Genomic DNA, 17,521 nt, shown 5'->3' on the forward strand with positions numbered 1-17,521 from the left:
TGGCTTATTGTATCAAGAATCTGTCTACCGGTAAGGAGAAATTTTCTCATACTGGACTCAAAAGATTGGTTTCTCAATAAATATTTTTATTGGAAAACCTGTCATGACAAAATAATGTAGAATTATTCTGTAAAGCATAAAGGAGTGTTTGAAAGGAGTTTTTTCAAAGAAAGACTTCGGTAAAGCTGCTTACATATTGAGCTTCAAGATCTATAGAGATAGATCAAGACGCTTGATAAGTTTTTCAATAAGTACATACCTTGACAAGATTTTGAAGTAGTACAAAATGGAACAGTCAAAGAAAAAGTTTCTTGCCTGTGTTACAAGGTGTGAAGTTGAGTAAGACTCAAAGCCCGACCACGGCAGAAGATAGAAAGAGAATGAAAGTCATTCCCTATGCCTCAGTCATAGGTTCTATAAAGTATGCCATGCTGTGTACCAGATCTATTGTATACCCTGCACTGATTTGGCAAGGGAGTACAATAGTGATCTAGGAGTAGATCACTGGACAACGGTCAAAATTATCCTTAGTGGAATAAGGATATGTTTCTCGATTATGGAGGTGACAAAAAGGTTCGCCGTAAAGGGTTACGTCGATGCAAGTTCTGACACTGATCTGGATGACTCTAAGTCTCGATCTAGATACATATTGAAAGTGGGAGCAATTAGCTATAGTAGCTCCATGCAAAGCATTGTTGACATAGAAATTTGCAAAATACATGTGGATCTGAATGTGGCAGACCCGTTGACTAAAATTCTCTCACAAGAAAAACATGATCACTTTTTGGGTGTTAATCACATAGCGATGTGAACTAGATTACTGACTCTAGTAAACCCTTTGAGTGTTGGTCACATGAAGATGTGAACTATGGGTGTTAATCACATGGTGATGTGAACTATTGTTGTTAAATCACATGGCGATGTGAACTAGATTATTGACTCTAGTGCAAGTGGGAGACTGAAGGAAATATGCCCTAGAGGCAATAATAAAGTTATTATTTATTTCCTTATATCATGATAAATGTTTATTATTCTTGCTAGAATTGTATTAACCGGAAACATAATACATGTGTGAATACATAGACAAACAGAGTGTCACTAGTATGCCTCTACTTGACTAGCTCGTTAATCAAAGATGGTTATGTTTCCTAACCATGGACAAAAAGTTGTTATTTGATTAACGGGATCACATCATTAGGTGAATGATCTGATTGACATGACCCATTCCATTAGCTTAGCACCCGATCATTTAGTATGTTGCTATTGCTTTCTTCATGACTTATACATGTTCCTATGACTATGAGATTATGCAACTCCTGTTTGCCGGAGGAACACTTTGGGTGCTACCAAACGTCACAACGTAACTGGGTGATTATAAAGGAGCATTACAGGTGTCTCCAAAGGTAGATGTTGGGTTGGCGTATTTCGAGATTAGGATTTGTCACTCCGATTGTCGGAGAGGTATCTCTGGGCCCTCTCGGTAATGCACATCACATAAGCCTTGCAAGCATTGCAACTAATGAGTTAGTTGCGAGATGATGTATTACGGAACGAGTAAAGAGACTTGCCGGTAACGAGATTGAACTAGGTATTGGATACCGACGATCGAATCTCGGGCAAGTAACATACCGATGACAAAGGGAACAACGTATGTTGTTATGCGGTCTGACCGATAAAGATCTTCGTAGAATATGTAGGAGCCAATATGGGCATCCAGGTCCCGCTATTGGTTATTGACCGGAGACGTGTCTCGGTCATGTCTACATTGTTCTCGAACCGTAGGGTCCGCACGCTTAAGGTTTCGATGACAGTTATATTATGAGTTTATGAGCTTTGATGTACCGAAGGAGTTCGGAGTCCCGGATGAGATCGGGGACATGACGAGGAGTCTCGAAATGGTCGAGACGTAAAGATCGATATATTGGACGACTATATTCGGACATCGGAAAGGTTCCGAGTGATTCGGGTATTTTTCGGAGTACCGGGTAGTTACGGGAGAAGTAATGGGCCTTGATGGGCTTTAGTGGGAAGAGGAAAAAGGCTGCTGCCCCCCCTCCCCTCTAGTCCGAATTGGACTAGGGAAAAGGGGGCCGGCCACCTTTCCTACTCCTCCACTTCCTTCTCCCTTCCTCCCCTCCTGATGGACTCCTACTAGGACTCCAGTCCTGGCCGCACCAATGGCCTTGGCCGGCCTCCTCCTCCTCCATCCTTTATATACTGAGGCAAGGGGCACCCCATAGACACACAAGTTGATCCTCGTGATCGTTCCTTAGCCGTGTGCGGTGCCCCCTGCCACTATATTCCACCTCGATCATATTGTAGCGGTGCTTAGGCGAAGCCCTGCGACGGTAGAACATCAAGATCGTCACCACGCCGTCGTGCTAACGAAACTCTTCCCCGACGCTTTGCTGGATCAGAGCCCGGGGAACGTCATCGAGCTGTACATGTGCTAAGAACTCGGAGGTGCCGGAGTAACGGTGCTTGGATCGGTCGGATCGGGAAGACGTACGACTACTTCCTCTACGTTGTGTGATCGCTTCCGCAGTCGGTCTGCGTGGGTACGTAGACAACACTCTCCCCTCTCGTTGCTATGCATCACCATGATCTTGCGTGTGCGTAGGAATTTTTTTGAAATTACTACGTTCCCCAACAACAGGGTCCAGTGTTCCGCCAGCCCCGAAGAACCAAGTCCGGCAACGGTCTGGCCAGTTAATTGTCTCTGGTTCGATCCCTTTATGAACCAGATCATTCTCAGTCTTGAACCACTTAGGCCGGGCTACGAGGTAGCCACCTGACCCCGTGCGATGGTGAAGCTTCTTCTTCGCAGCATTTTGCTTGTTTGTCGCCGACATCTTCTTACTCTTTTCTGATGTCTTGTGGGCCACAAATGTGGGCCAGTGATCTCTGATCTTCTCATATCTGCCCTTGAATTCTGGTGTCTCATTATTTTCGACAAACTTATTCAGCTCTTTCTTCCACCTCCTGAATAGTTCTGCCATCCTCTTTAGAGCAAAAGACTTGATTAATTTCTCTTTAACTGGGTTCTCTGGATTATCCTCAGGCGGTAGGGTGAAATTTAACTTCAGCTCAGTCCAAAGATCATTTTTCTGCATATCATTGACATAAGACACCTCAGGGTCTTCTGTAGCCGGCTTAAACCATTGCTGGATGCTTATCGGGATCTTGTCCCTAACCAGAACCCCGCACTGAGCAACAAATGCGCTCTTTGTCCGGAGGGGTTCAATAGGTTGGCCGTCGGGCGCGATTGCTATGATCTCAAACTTTTCATCCGAGCTCAACTTTTTCTTCGGGCCTCGTCTCTTTACCGAAGTTGTGCTCGATTCGGAGGGCTAGAAAAAAGAACAAAGACTTAATTAATATGTGTACATACCAAAACAATGAATGCATCAATCAGCTAGTCAGCATAGGCTTAACTAATATATATACCTGGCCGGACTCGGTTCGGTCACCGGAGCCGTCATCACGGTCTCCTTCTTGCACCGGCATTGGGTCACCGGAGCCGTCCTCATGTTCTTTTTCTTGCACCAGCATTAGGTCACCGTAGCCAGCTTGTTCACCCTCTCCTTCCAGACCATCGGTTTCGTTGAGAAACAACGAGAGGGCATCACTTCCTTCTGCGATTATGTCCCTCAACAACGCTTCTTTTGTTGCTTCGTCTAGGGCGGTGTCCATAGTTTCTACAAATATTTACAACATGCAATTATTATTCAAACATGACAGATGGATATATTAGTGCCAAACGTAGAACTAGCTACCTAATCATAGTAAGCTATCGGGAGGGGGTATATATCGACAACGACGACACTACATCTATGTCCCTCGACGACCCTCATTCCCGATAAAAAAAAGAGGAAGAAGAAGAAAAATAAGAGGAGAAGAAAGAATATAGGAGAAGGACCCTCGACCCCTAGACGACCCTCTTCTTCCTCTCATGTTCGAGAGGATCGCCGAGGGGTCGGGAGGTTGCCTAGTGTCAAAGGATTCAACAAAACCATGTCTTCATCATTAGGCGAAAGTAACATGTGCATGATGGTACGAAGCTCTTCAAAGTTGTTCTGGAACAGAGTCCCAGATAGGATAATTCGCTTTTTGGTACAAAGTTCAGAAAGAGCCTTCCGAATATCGCTATTTGGAAGGCCTTTGCTGAATTCGTACCAAAAGGCGGATTATTCTATCCAGGACTCCATTCCAGAACAACTTTGCAGAACTTCGTACCAACATGCCCTGGTTACTTCCGGCTAATGATGAAGGCATGGATTTCTTCAATACTTTGACACTAGGAAACCTGTCTCGACCCCTCGGCGATCCTCGACCCCTCGAACCCTCGACGACCCTGGAACCCTCGACCCCTAGACGACCCTCTTCTTCCTCTCATGTTCGAGAGGATCGCCGAGGGGTCGGGAGGTTGCCTAGTGTCAAAGGATTCAACAAAACCATGTCTTCATCATTAGGCGAAAGTAACATGTGCATGATGGTACGAAGCTCTTCAAAGTTGTTCTGGAACGGATTCCCAGATAGGATAATTCGCTTTTTGGTACAAAGTTCAGCAAGAGCCTTCCGAATATCGCTATTTGGAAGGCCTTTGCTGAATTCGTACCAAAAAGCGGATTATTCTATCCGGGACTCCATTCCAGAATAACTTTGCAGAACTTCGTACCAACATGCCCTGGTTACTTCCGGCTAATGATGAAGGCATGGGTTTCTTCAATACTTTGACACTAGGAAACCTCTCTCTACTTCCGGCTAATAAGAAGAAGAAGAAGAAGAAGAAGAAAAGAAGAAAAAAAAGAGGAGAAGAAGAAAGGAATAGTGGAGAAAAGAGAAAATAGAATATATTCTATTTTCTCTTCTTCTCCACTATTCCTTTCTTCTTCTCCTCTTCTTTTTCTTCTTTTTTCTTCTTCTTATTTATTTCTCCTCTTCTTTTCGGTAGAGGAAACCCTAAATAGCTAGCAAGTATCGTGGGTGTGAGATACATGTGGCCTTCGGTGTCGGACACTACATCCACGTCCCACAAGTGACGTGGGCGTCGAAGCCCGCGCCACTTGTGGGATGTGGATGTAGTGTCTGACACCGACGGTACATGTATCTCACACCGACGATACTTTCTATTTAGGGTTTCTCCTCTACCGCTCGGCGACCCTCTCGACGACCCTCGTTCCCGATAAAATAAAGAGGAAGAAGAAGAAGAAAAAAGAAGAGAAGAAAGAATAGAGGAGAAGAATTCCTCTTCTTCCTCTCCTCTTCTTCCCCTTCTTCCTCGCCTCTCTCATGAATGTCCGGCGTTCTCGACCCCCCCACGTGTCGAAGAAAAAAAAGAAGAAAAAAAAGAGGAGAAGAAGAAAGGAATAGAGGAGAAGAAGAGAAAAATAGAATATATATTCTATATTTCTCTTCTTCTCCTCTATTCCTTTCTTCTTCTCCTCTTCTTTTTCTTCTTTTTTCTTCTTCTTATTTATTTCTCCTCGTCTTCCTCTCCCCTCTCGGCGACCCTAGACCCCCTCTCGACCCTCGACCCCTAGGCGACCGTCGACCCCTCTCTTTTTTTTCTTCCTCTTCTATTTTATCCTCTTCTTCCTCTACCGCTCGGCGACCCTCGACGACCCTCGTTCCCGATAAAAAAAAGAGGAAGAAGAAGAAAAAAAGAGGAGAAGAAAGAATAGAGGAGAAGATCATCTCCTCTATTCTTTCTTCTCATCTTTTTTCTTTTCTTATTCCTCTTCTTTTTTTATCCTCTTCCTCCTCTCATGTTCGATGACCCTCGACCCCTCGGCGACCCTAGACCTCCTCTCGACCCCCTCTTCTTCTCCCTCTTCTAATTCATTTGTTCATATGAATATACAAACATTTTCATATTTACAATAATTAATATCACCAAAAAAATCTATGAACAGAAAAAAATCCTAATTTTTCTAAAAAACTATCTTTTGCATATATACATGAACATAGATATATACACAGAGAACATATGTATACATATATATATATAAAAGCATATATATATGAAAAAAGCATATATATGAAAAAAATGCTAGCTAGGGCGCCGGCCGGACCAGAGGAGGACCGCGGAGTCGGCGGCGAGGATGGCGACGGGGCAGTGGGCGCGCGCTTGGGGTAGGAGACGCGGGCGACGGCGACGGCGGGCCGGGGCGGCGGGCGTCGGGCAAGGGGCCGGCCGGCGCGGGCGACGGCGAGGGTGGGACGGGGCGGTGCGCGTCGGGGCAGGGACGAGGGCGACGGCGACGGGGGCGGGCCGGGGCGGCACGCGTCGCGGGCGACGGCGACGATGGGCCGGGGCGGCGGGCGTCGGGCAAGGGGCCGGCCGGCGCGGGCGATTGCGAGGGCGGGACGGGGCGGTGCGCGTCGGGGCAGGGACGAGGGCGACGGCGACGGGGGCGGGCCGGGGCGGCGCGCGTCGCAGGCGACGACGACGATGGGGGCGGGCGGTGTCGGGCAGCGTGGCGGCGTCGGCAACTGCAACTGCAAGATGAGAATGAAAAATTCCAAAGTGTGGCCTTATATAGCAGAGGCTTTAGTCTCGGTTCGTGGCAGCAACCGGGACTAAAGGTGGGCATTAGTCCCGGTTGCTTCCACGAACCGAGACCAATGGCCTCTTTTCGGCAGCCCAAAGGGCGGGAAGCGAAGCCCATTGGTCCCGGTTGGTGGCACCAACCGGGACTAAAGGAGGGCAATGGTCACGGTTGTTGCCACGAACCGTGACGAATGCACCCTTTAGTCCCGGTTGGTGCCACCAACCGGGACCAATGCCCTTGTGCGCCCCGCGCCCAAAAGTTTAGTCCCACATCGCTAGTTGACAGCGCCCAACACCAGTTTATAAGCTCTGCTGCCTCCTCCCTCTCGAACTCCTCTGAACTGCAGGCCTATGGGCCTAATTTGACACTGCTTTGCCTATGGGCCTATTGGGCCTTCTGCGGGCCTGAATCCTGGCCCATGTAGGGTTTCTAGTCGTATTCAGGCCGTGGAGGCCCAGTAGGTGGCATTTTTTTTGGTTTTTTCTTTTTTATTTCTACATTTTTTTGGTTTTTTATTTTTTTATTTCTACTTAAAACTAAATACTTACAGTTTTTTAGTGATTTCTTTTTGCTTTTAGGTCACAAAAATTATAAACTTTCTGTTAGTGCCATTAGTTTTAAATTTTAAATAGTTTAAATTTGAATTTTTAAAAATTTGTGTGAATCACTAGTTTATGAATAACTTTACTATAAAATTAGAATTTTTTTCTATTTATTTTTTATTTCTACTTACAACTAAATACTTACAGTTTTTTAGTGATTTCTTTTTGCTTTTAGGTCACAAAAATTATAAACTTTCTGTTAGTGCCATTAGTTTTAAATTTTAAATAGTTTAAATTTGAATTTTTAAAAATTTGTGTGAATCACTAGTTTATGAATAACTTTACTATAAAATTAGAATTTTTTTCTTCTTTGCTATTTATTTTTTATTTTAGGTCACACAAATTATAGTTTGATTTTAGGTCATACAAATTATATTATTTTTGCTATTGAAGAATATTATAGTTTTATTTTAGTTGATCATAACATAATATTTTAATTGATTGTTTTTATTTTCATAAAAGTTTTGTAGTTCATTCTGTTTGCTATTAATTCATTCTTTGAGCTAAATGACTCAGAAATTGGAAAGCATTTCAAAATGAACTCTGAAAAGGTTGAAAGTTGGCATGGTCTCATCATTTCACCCACATAGCATGTTCCAAAAAGTAGAGAGGGTTACGACAAAAACTTGAAGCACTTCGTGTACAAAATGGACAATCACTTTCGAAGTATCAAAGTTTCAAACCATAAGACATGAAAGCATTTCAAATGAACTCTGAAAAAGTTGAAAGTTGGGATGGTATCATAATTTCACCCACATAGCATTTGCTTATTGCGGGAGAAAGTCTTCACTTTTTCTTCGCTTGTGTCATTTGCTTATTGCGCCGTAACCATGGATAATCTTCATTGTTTATCAGGATGCTTGGGTCAGCCTTGACATTGAAGGGAGGAATTTCATGAAACTTTTCATAATCTTCAGACATGTCTGTCTTGCCGTCCACTCCCAGGATGTCCCTTTTTCCTAAAAAAACTATGTGGCGCTTTGGCTCATCGTATGATGTATTCGCTTCCTTATCTTTTCTTTTTCTCGGTTTGGTAGACATGTCCTTCACATAGATAACCTGTGCCACATCATTGGCTAGGACGAACGGTTCGTCAGTGTACCCAAGATTTTTCAGATCCACTGTTGTCATTCCGTACTGTGGGTCTACCTGTACCCCGCCGCCTAACAGATTGACCCATTTGCACTTAAACAAAGGGACATTAAAATCAGGTCCGTAGTCAAGTTCCCATATGTCCACTATGTAACCATAATATGTGTCCTTTCCGCTCTCGGTTGCTGCATCAAAGCGGACACCGCTGTTTTGGTTGGTGCTCTTTTGATCTTGGGCGATCGTGTAAAATGTATTCCCATTTATCTCGTATCCTTTGTAAGTCAATACAGTTAAAGATGGTCCCCTAGACAACAAGTACAACTCATCACAAACAGTGTTGTCACCTCTGAGACGTGTTTCCAACCAACTGCTGAAAGTCCTGATGTGTTCGCATGTAATCCAGTCGTCGCACAGCTCCGGGTGTTTGGAGCGCAGACTGTTCTTGTGTTCATCGACATACGGGTTCACCAAGGTAGAGTTCTGTAGAACTGTGTAGTGTGCTTGAGACCAAGAATATCCGTCCCTGCATATTATTGAGTCTCTTCCAAGAGTGCCTTTTCCAGTCAGTCTCCCCTCATACCGCGATTTAGGGAGACCTATCTTGTTAAGGCCAGGAATGAAGTCAACACAAAACCCGATAACATCCTCTGTTTGATGGCGGATGCTTCCTTGTGGCCTAGCGCGGTTACGGACATATTTCTTTAGGAATCCCATGAACCTCTCAAAGGGGAACATATTGTGTAGAAATACGGGCCCCAGGATGACAATCTCGTCGACTAGATGAACTAGGACGTGCGTCATGATATTGAAGAAGGATGGTGGGAACACCAGGTCGAAACTGACAAGACATTGCGCCACATCAATCCTTAGCCTTGGTACAATTTCTGGATCGATCACCTTCTGAGAGATTGCATTGAGGAATGCACATAGCTTCACAATGGCTAATCGGACGTTTTCCGGTAGAAGCCCCCTCAATGCAACCGGAAGCAGTTGCGTCATAATCACGTGGCAGTCATGAGACTTTAGGTTCTGAAACTTTTTCTCTGGCATATTTATTATTCCCTTTATATTCGACGAGAAGCCAGTCGTGACCTTCATACTGAGAAGGCATTCAAAGAAGATTTCTTTCTCTTCTTTTGTAAGAGCATAGCTGGCAGGACCTTTATACTGCTTCGGAGGCATGCCGTCTTTTTCGTGCAAATGTTGCAGGTCCTCTCGTGCCTCAGGTGTATCTTTTGTCTTCCCATACACGCCCAAGAAGCCTAGCAGGTTCACGCAAAGGTTCTTCGTCACGTGCATCACGTCCATTGAGGAGCGGACCTGTAGGTCTTTCCAGTAGGGTAGGTCCCAAAACATAGATTTCTTCTTCCACATGGGTGCGTGTCCCTCAGCGTCATTCGGAACAGCTAGTCCACCGGGACCCTTTCCAAAGATTACGTAGTGTAAATCATTGACCATAGCAAGCACGTGATCACCGGTGCGCATGGCGGGCTTCTTCCGGTGATCTGCCTCGCCTTTGAAATGCTTGCCTTTCTTTCGACATTGATGGTTGGTCGGAAGAAATCAACGATGGCCCAGGTACACATTCTTCCTGCATTTGTCCAGGTATATACAGTGTCATCTAAACAGTGCGTGCATGCGTGGTATCCTTTGTTTGTCTGTCCTGAAAGGTTACTGAGAGCGGGCCAATCGTTGATGGTCACGAACAGCAACGCCTTAAGGTTAAATTCCTCCTGTCTGTGCTCATCCCACGTACGTACACCGTTTCCATTCCACAGCTGTAAAAGTTCTTCAACTAATGGCCTTAGGTACACATCAATTTCGTTGCCGGGTTGCTTAGGGCCTTGGATGAGAACTGGCATCATAATGAACTTCTGCTTCATGCACATCCAAGGAGGAAGATTATACATACATAGAGTCACGGGCCAGGTGCTGTGATTGCTGCTCTGCTCCCCGAAAGGATTAATGCCATCCGCGCTTAAAGCAAACCATACATTCCTTGGGTCCTTTGCAAACTCATCCCAGTACTTCCTCTCAATTTTTCTCCACTGCGACCCGTCAGCGGGTGCTCTCAACTTCCCATCTTTCTTTCGGTTCTCACTGTGCCATCGCATCAACTTGTCATGCTCTTCGTTTCTGAACAGACATTTCAACCGTGGTATTATAGGAGCATACCACATCACCTTCGCAGGAACCCTCTTCCTGAGGGGCTCGCCGTCAACATCACCAGGGTCATCTCGTCTGATCTTATACCGCAACGCACCGCATACCGGGCATGCGTTCAGATCCTTGTATGCACCGCGGTAGAGGATGCAGTCATTAGGGCATGCATGTATCTTCTCCACCTCCAATCCTAGAGGGCATACGGCCTTCTTTGCTGCGTATGTACTGTCGGGCAATTCGTTATCCTTTGGAAGCTTCTTCTTTAATATTTTCAGTAGCTTCTCAAATCCTTTGTCAGCCACAACATTCTCTGCCTTCCACTGCAGCAATTCCAGTATGGTACCGAGCTTTGTGTTGCCATCTTCGCAATTGGGATATAACCCTTTTTTGTGATCCTCTAACATGCGATCGAACTTCAGCTTCTCCTTTTGACTAATGCATTGCATCCTTGCATCGACAATGACCCGGCGGAGATCATCATCATCGGGCACATCGTCTGGTTCCTCTTGATCTTCAGCAGCTTCACCCGTGGCAGCATCATTGGGCACATTGTCTGGTTCCTCTTGATCTTCACCAGCTCCCTCCGTTGCAGCATCACCGTATTCAGGGGGCACATAGTTGTCATCGTACTCTTCTTCTTTGCCGTCTTCCATCATAACCCCTATTTCTCCGTGCCTCGTCCAAACATTATAGTGTGGCATGAAACCCTTGTAAAGCAGGTGGGAGTGAAGGATTTTCCGGTTAGAGTAAGACCTTGTATTCCCACATTCAGTGCATGGACAACACATAAAACCATTCTGCTTGTTTGCCTCAGCCGCATCGAGAAACTCATGCACGCCCTTAATGTACTCGCGGGTGTGTATCATCGTACATCCATTGCCGGTTCATCTGCGTGCATTATATATAATTAAGTGTCCAAATTAATAGAAGTGTACAAATCTCGAGGAAAATGGAGCTTGGAGGTCGAGCTTCGAGAGGAGAAAGGTTAAGTAGTGTGGCTCGGGCATTCCATCGAACACCTCATGTGCATAGGAGGTGAGCTAGAGCACCACAAAGCCCTCTCCCCCTCGGCCAGAAAAAACAGAGCACTGTGCTCTACTCTTGCGCGAGGGGGTATATATAGGCACCTCATTGGTCCCGGTTGGTGGCATGAACCGGGACTAAAGGGGAGTCTTTCGTCCCGGTTCAAGCCACCAACCGGGACCAATGGTGGTGGGCCAGGAGCGAGGCCCATTGGTCCCGGTTCGTCCCACCAACCGGGACCAAAGGGTCCAGACGAACCGGGACCAATGGCCCACGTGGCCCGGCCGGCCCCCTGGGCTCACGAACCGGGACCAATGCTCACATTGGTCCCGGTTCTACACTGAACCGGGACTAATGGGCTGAGCCGGCCTGGACCATAGCCCTGTTTTCTACTAGTGTACTCCTACGTCAGCGTGTGGCAGCAGGTCGAGATCATGGCCAATGACCAGAGCAACCGCATACCACACCACGCCCTCCTACATCGCCCGAACCAGCTCGCAATGAACCCCACCAACACTGTCTCCGGTACGTGCATCCATCTGGAATTTCTTCTAGTGGGTGCAGTCGTTGTTCTATTCCCATGCACTCGATATGATTAGTTGGGGTTGGAACTATGGTTATTTGATAAACCAATGTAGCTATTGTCGAATCCCCTGTTTCTAAGATTTACTACAGATTTATTAGTAGTTCATATCTGCATCTCTACCCTCTATTCTGAGATTTGTTTTGCTATGTTATGTTGTCAAATTAGATACTTCAGAATTAAGTTGGGATGCTTCCTTAGGATTGAAATAATGATGTATTTGATTCTGCCGTTTCAGATTGAAGCTGAAAACAGCTTAGTTTGGCAGCACCGTTTCTGAAAAACCATAGTAATCTGAAACCTCAGTTTTTAAATGTGTGAGAAATGAATACTTAAGTTTCTAAAAACCATATTTTCCCTCAGTTTTGATAAAACCACCTATGTGTTTGGCAAGTGTTGTTTTGACTTGCTGTGCCTTGCTCAACTATACTAATGGAGCTGATCCGCATGTAGAAACGACGCCCAATGCATGCAGCATGTCATGCACGTTAAATCCCCTCCTAGCTAGCCGGGGCAAAATTGTTTTGTGCGTGTACGGGCGCATAGCCTATATGCGCGTCGAATTGATTGGGTAGGTAGCTTTTAGCCTACTGCATACAAGTGCTCCAACGACCAATGGATATACTCTAGGAGCAACTTTGTTTAAATCATGCGCTACTCGTGTAATTTGCAGCCATCATTCCAATAGAAGCGTGCAAGATCGTCAGAAGAATGTAACAGGCGCGCCGTCTCTGTAGAGAAACTAACTACCAAACCTGAAGCGCCTAATAATCAGGAGCACTTCATTGAAAAGACAATATATAGAGGGATCAGAGGCGGCAATCGGATTTTATCAACTTTGGATGTAGACGAGCTGACGAGTTCTCTCAGTTCATTTTAGAAAAAAGAGGTCCCGACCTCTTTTTTAAATATGGCAAAAAAACCACAGTATGATAGATACCTTGTTATGTGAAAGTACAGTATTTGTTTTATCAAAACACCTCAAAGTATTTAATACCAAAGTTATTCAGAAACTACATTATTTTCAAAAAACTGCAAAAATGCTTTGCATCCAATCACAATATGTGAAATTACCTTAGGATCAGAATTACGCTATTGAATGATCCATATTTCGAATTGAACATTAGTTTCAATGCATTATTAGGTCCTTTCTAGGTTTAATATTCCCAAATTATTTCCAACTTAGATATCAGGTAAGCACATGGACAAGATTGTGGTTTGAGGACAAATCTAGTGCCCTCCAACTTTTTGTCTGAAATATTTTTTCGGAAACTGTACTTCAAAACTAAAAGTGATTGAGAACTTGATTTGATGCACAGATCACAGTACAAAGTTAAGCTGCCAACGAGGTATCCCTTTCTATCCATCATCCCTGGTTTACACATTTGGTCCAGGATTGGACTCGCCTACTCTGAACAATTGTTTTCTGTTCTGAATTTCATCAGCCTCCTGAATTTTTGGCTTGTGGAATTTCAATCTGAATTCTTGTTCCACTGATAATTTTGGTTTCTATTTAGGTTTAGTGGGGTTATATTCAATACGCATGCTACTGAACAATTTGCCTAGGATGTTACTTAGAATTTTGGCATGGTACTGTGGTGATTTGCAGGTTGGTTGTTTTACTTCTCCATGGCTTCTAGCTACATCTTAACTAGAATAGTATAAATGGATAAGAACCGAAATTGCCATACTAGACTTGAGTTGTGATTTGCCACATTAAAGTGTTTATACTGCTAGTTCTTTATTGTAGTTTTGAATAGACATGTATATTGAGTGTATCTGTATTGCCTCTGTTCGTAGTGATCTACTTCACTTGCATTGCCTCTAAATGCTGGAATAGTGAATGTTTGGTAGGAGTGGTAAATACTAATGAATTGATTTTGTTGAGTCAAGTGTAGTCATATTTGTGAATGTGCCTTCTATGAGGTTTGCAAATTTGCAAAAAAAAAACTACTTTTATTCTGCAGTGTGATCTTTCATTTATGTACTTAACATCAAATAGGAAAATACATATCGCATTAGAATTATATATTTTTGAATGGAAAATAGGTCTTCTCACAATTGTAAACTGGGTTTGTCTATGAAATAGTAATACAAGTGAGATGTGTGATGCACATTCTCTTTGAGGAACAATTGTTTCCTTTCCTCCATAATATGTATTGTACTGTGCATATAATGATCATTTCCTATTTCCTTATTCCATATCAGCTAGAAGCCCATTGGTGTAATATTTTAACAGCTGCTTAGGAGCTGCCTGTACTAGACCAAGAATGACATCATCGACTTCTACCTGCTTCATCTCAAGGACAAATCTCATGCAACCCATGGTGTTGCATTTGACACGCACATTTGTAATTTGTTAGTGATTATTGTGTGTAATGTCTGATGTTTTGGACATTTTTTGTAAATGATGGCAATATGGTTTCAGCGATGTACCTCTGATGGTTATTGTAATTGAATGAAACAATTTAATGGAAATTTGTGGGCTCGGCAAAATTATGTGTTTTGCTGATGGAGAAATTTTTGGCTGTGAAAACTTACTTGTATTGTATGTATTGGGCTGTGCTAGCTGGGTGAATTGAATGGGCTGTGCTATTTGGGCCGTATTGGAAATATTGGGTTGAAATATTAATTATAGCCAAATGTAGTGGGCCAAAATTTTAACTGGGCCGGTGATCAAATGGGCTGCCACCTTAGATTCACGGAGGCCGCCACGTTAGATGATGACATGGAATGCACCTTAACGTCGTTATGAGCGCGTCCGTTAAATACTCACCTGTGACGGTCAAAATCCGTCATGGATCCATGACGTCCAATATCCGTCATGGACTGCGTGGTGGATAAATTATGACGCGGTATACATGACGGATTTCAAATCCGTCATGGGCGCCCTTCCATGATGGTTTTGAGCACATCCGTGACGGTCTGAATTTGTCATGTATTAACAAGTTTCTTGTAGTGGACGACGACAGCTATCCTGGCCATGGGTTCCCTTAATACGATGATACAACAATGAGGGAAGAAGCTGAGCCGGTAATGCGGGAAGAAGCTGAGCCGGCAATGCGGGAAGAAGCTGAAGAAGAGGCATCTGATGAGCCCGTTGATGATCTAGGTTGGGCCATTGCCGATGCAAAGAGAAACTGCGCAAGTGATTTGGAGAAGAAGAAGTTGCAGCGCATGTTAGAGGATCACAAAAAATTGTTGTACCCGAATTGCGTAGGTGACAAGAAAAAGCTGGGCACCACACTGGAATTGCTGCAATGGAAGGCAGAGAATGGTGTATCTGACAAGGGATTTGGAAAGTTGCTGGTAATGATAAAAGATATGTTTCCAAAGGACAACGAATTGCCCGAGAGTACGTACGAAGCAAAGAAGGTTGTCTGCCCTCTAGGGTTAGAGGTGCAGAAGATACATGCATGCCCTAATGATTGCATCCTCTACCGTGGTGAGTACGAGGATTTGAACGCTTGCCCGGTATGCGGTGCATTGCGCTATAAGATCAGCCGCGATGACCCTGGTGATGTCGAGGGCGAGTGCCCCAGGAAGAAGATTCCTGCCAAGGTGATGTGGTATGCTCCTATAATACCACGGTTGAAACATTTATTCCAAAACAAAGAGCATGCCAAGGCGATGCGATGGCACAGAGAAGACCGTAAGAAAGACGGAAAGTTGAGAGTACCCGCTGACGGGTCGCAGTGGAGAAAAATCGAAATAAAGTACGGGAAGGAGCTTGCAGATGACGCAAGGAACGTATGGTTTGGTCTAAGCGCAGATGGCATTAATCCTTTTGGGGAGCAGAGCAGCAACCATAGCACCTGGCCTGTGACTCTATGTTTGTATAACCTTCCTCCTTGGTTGTGCATGAAGCGGAAGTTCATTATGATGCCAGTGCTCATCCAAGGCCCTAAGCAACCTGGCAACGACATTGATGTGTACCTAAGGCCATTAGTTGAAGAACTCTTACAACTGTGGAATGGAACAGGTGTACGTGCATGGGATGAGCACATGGGGGAAGAATTTGACCTAAAGGCGTTGCTGCTCGTGACCATCAATGATTGGCCTGCTCTCAGTAACCTTTCAGGACAGACAAACAAGGGATACCGTGCATGCACGCACTGTTTGGACGATACCGACAGTATATATTTGGCTAATTGTAAGAAGAATGTGTACCTGGGACATCGTCAATTTCTTCCGAGCAGGCATCCCGTAAGAAAGAAAGGCAAGCATTTCAAAGGTGAGGCGGATCACCGGACGAAGCCTCGCCATCGTACTAGCGCTGATGTACATGATATGGTCAATGATTTGAAGGTGGTCTTTGGAAAGGGTCCCGATGGACAACCTGTTCTGAATGACGCTTACGGACGCGCACCCATATGGAAGAAGAAATCTATATTTTGGGACCTGCCCTATTGGAAAGACCTAGAGGTCCGCTCCGCAATCGACGTGATGCACATGACGAAGAATATTTGTGTGACCCTGCTTGGCTTCTTGGGCATGTATGGGAAGACAAAAGATACACCTGAGGCATGGGAGGACCAGCAACATATGCACGGAAAAGATGGCATACATCAGGGTCATGCAAGCTACGCTCTTACCAAAGAAGAGAAGGAAATATTCTTTGAATGCCTGCTTAGTATTAAGGTACCATCTGGCTTCTCATCGAATATAAAGGGAATAATAAACATGGCAGAGAAAAAGTTCCAGAACCTAAAGTCTCATGACTGTCACGTGATTAGGACGCAACTGCTTCCGGTTGCATTGAGGGGGCTTCTACCGGAAAACGTTCGATTAGCCATTGTGAAGCTATGTGCATTTCTCAATGCAATCTCTCAGAAGGTAATCGATCCAGAAATCATACCAAGGTTAGAGAATGATTTGGTGCAATGTCTTGTCAGTTTCGAGTTGGTGTTCCCACCATCCTTCTTCAACATCAAGACGCACGTCCTAGTTCACCTATGCGAAGAGATTAACGTTTTGGGTCCTGTATTTCCACATAATATGTTCCCCTTTGAGAGGTTCATGGGAGTCTTAAAGAAATATGTTCATAACCGTGCTAGGCCAGAAGGAAGCATCTCCAAGGGCCATGAAAATGAGGAGGTCATTGAGTTTTGTATTGACTTTATTCCTGACCTTAAGCCGATTGGTGTTCCTGAATCGCGGCATAAGGGCAGACTAGATGGAAAAGGCATGCTAGGAGGGGAACAAATAATATGTATGGACGGACATTCTCTCACTAAAGCACACTACACAGTTCTACAGAATTCTGCCTTGGTGGCTCCGTATATGGATGAACACAAGAATTTGCTACGCTCCAAACACCCGGAGCGGTCTGATGACTGGATTACACGTGAACAAACCAGGAGTTTCGCCAGCTGGTTGCAGACACGTACCATGCATGACACCTCTATTGAAGATGACCTGTACCTGCTGTCCCAGTTACCATCTTCGAATATAATGACTTTCAAAGGGTACGAGATAAATGGTAATACATTTTACACGATCGC

General features: G+C 44.6%; 1 protein-coding gene across 1 annotated transcript in view; it reads left to right on the top strand.

Moving 5' to 3' along the window:
* The window catches only part of LOC147983254 (heat shock 70 kDa protein-like), a 28,035-nt gene extending 13,790 nt beyond the window's left edge, over nucleotides 1-14,245 (top strand). Inside the window, exons 2-4 of the mRNA XM_087539467.1 lie at nucleotides 11,832-11,959; nucleotides 13,337-13,366; nucleotides 14,226-14,245. Coding sequence (XP_087395593.1) covers nucleotides 11,832-11,959; nucleotides 13,337-13,366; nucleotides 14,226-14,245 — 178 coding nt within the window. The remainder of the gene's footprint in view (nucleotides 1-11,831; nucleotides 11,960-13,336; nucleotides 13,367-14,225) is intronic.
* Nucleotides 14,246-17,521: the final 3,276 nt, after the last annotated feature.

The sequence above is a fragment of the Triticum urartu genome, chromosome 2A (genome assembly GCF_056163025.1).
Source record: "Triticum urartu cultivar PI428250 chromosome 2A, HENAU_Tu73, whole genome shotgun sequence".
NCBI lineage: Eukaryota > Viridiplantae > Streptophyta > Magnoliopsida > Poales > Poaceae > Triticum > Triticum urartu.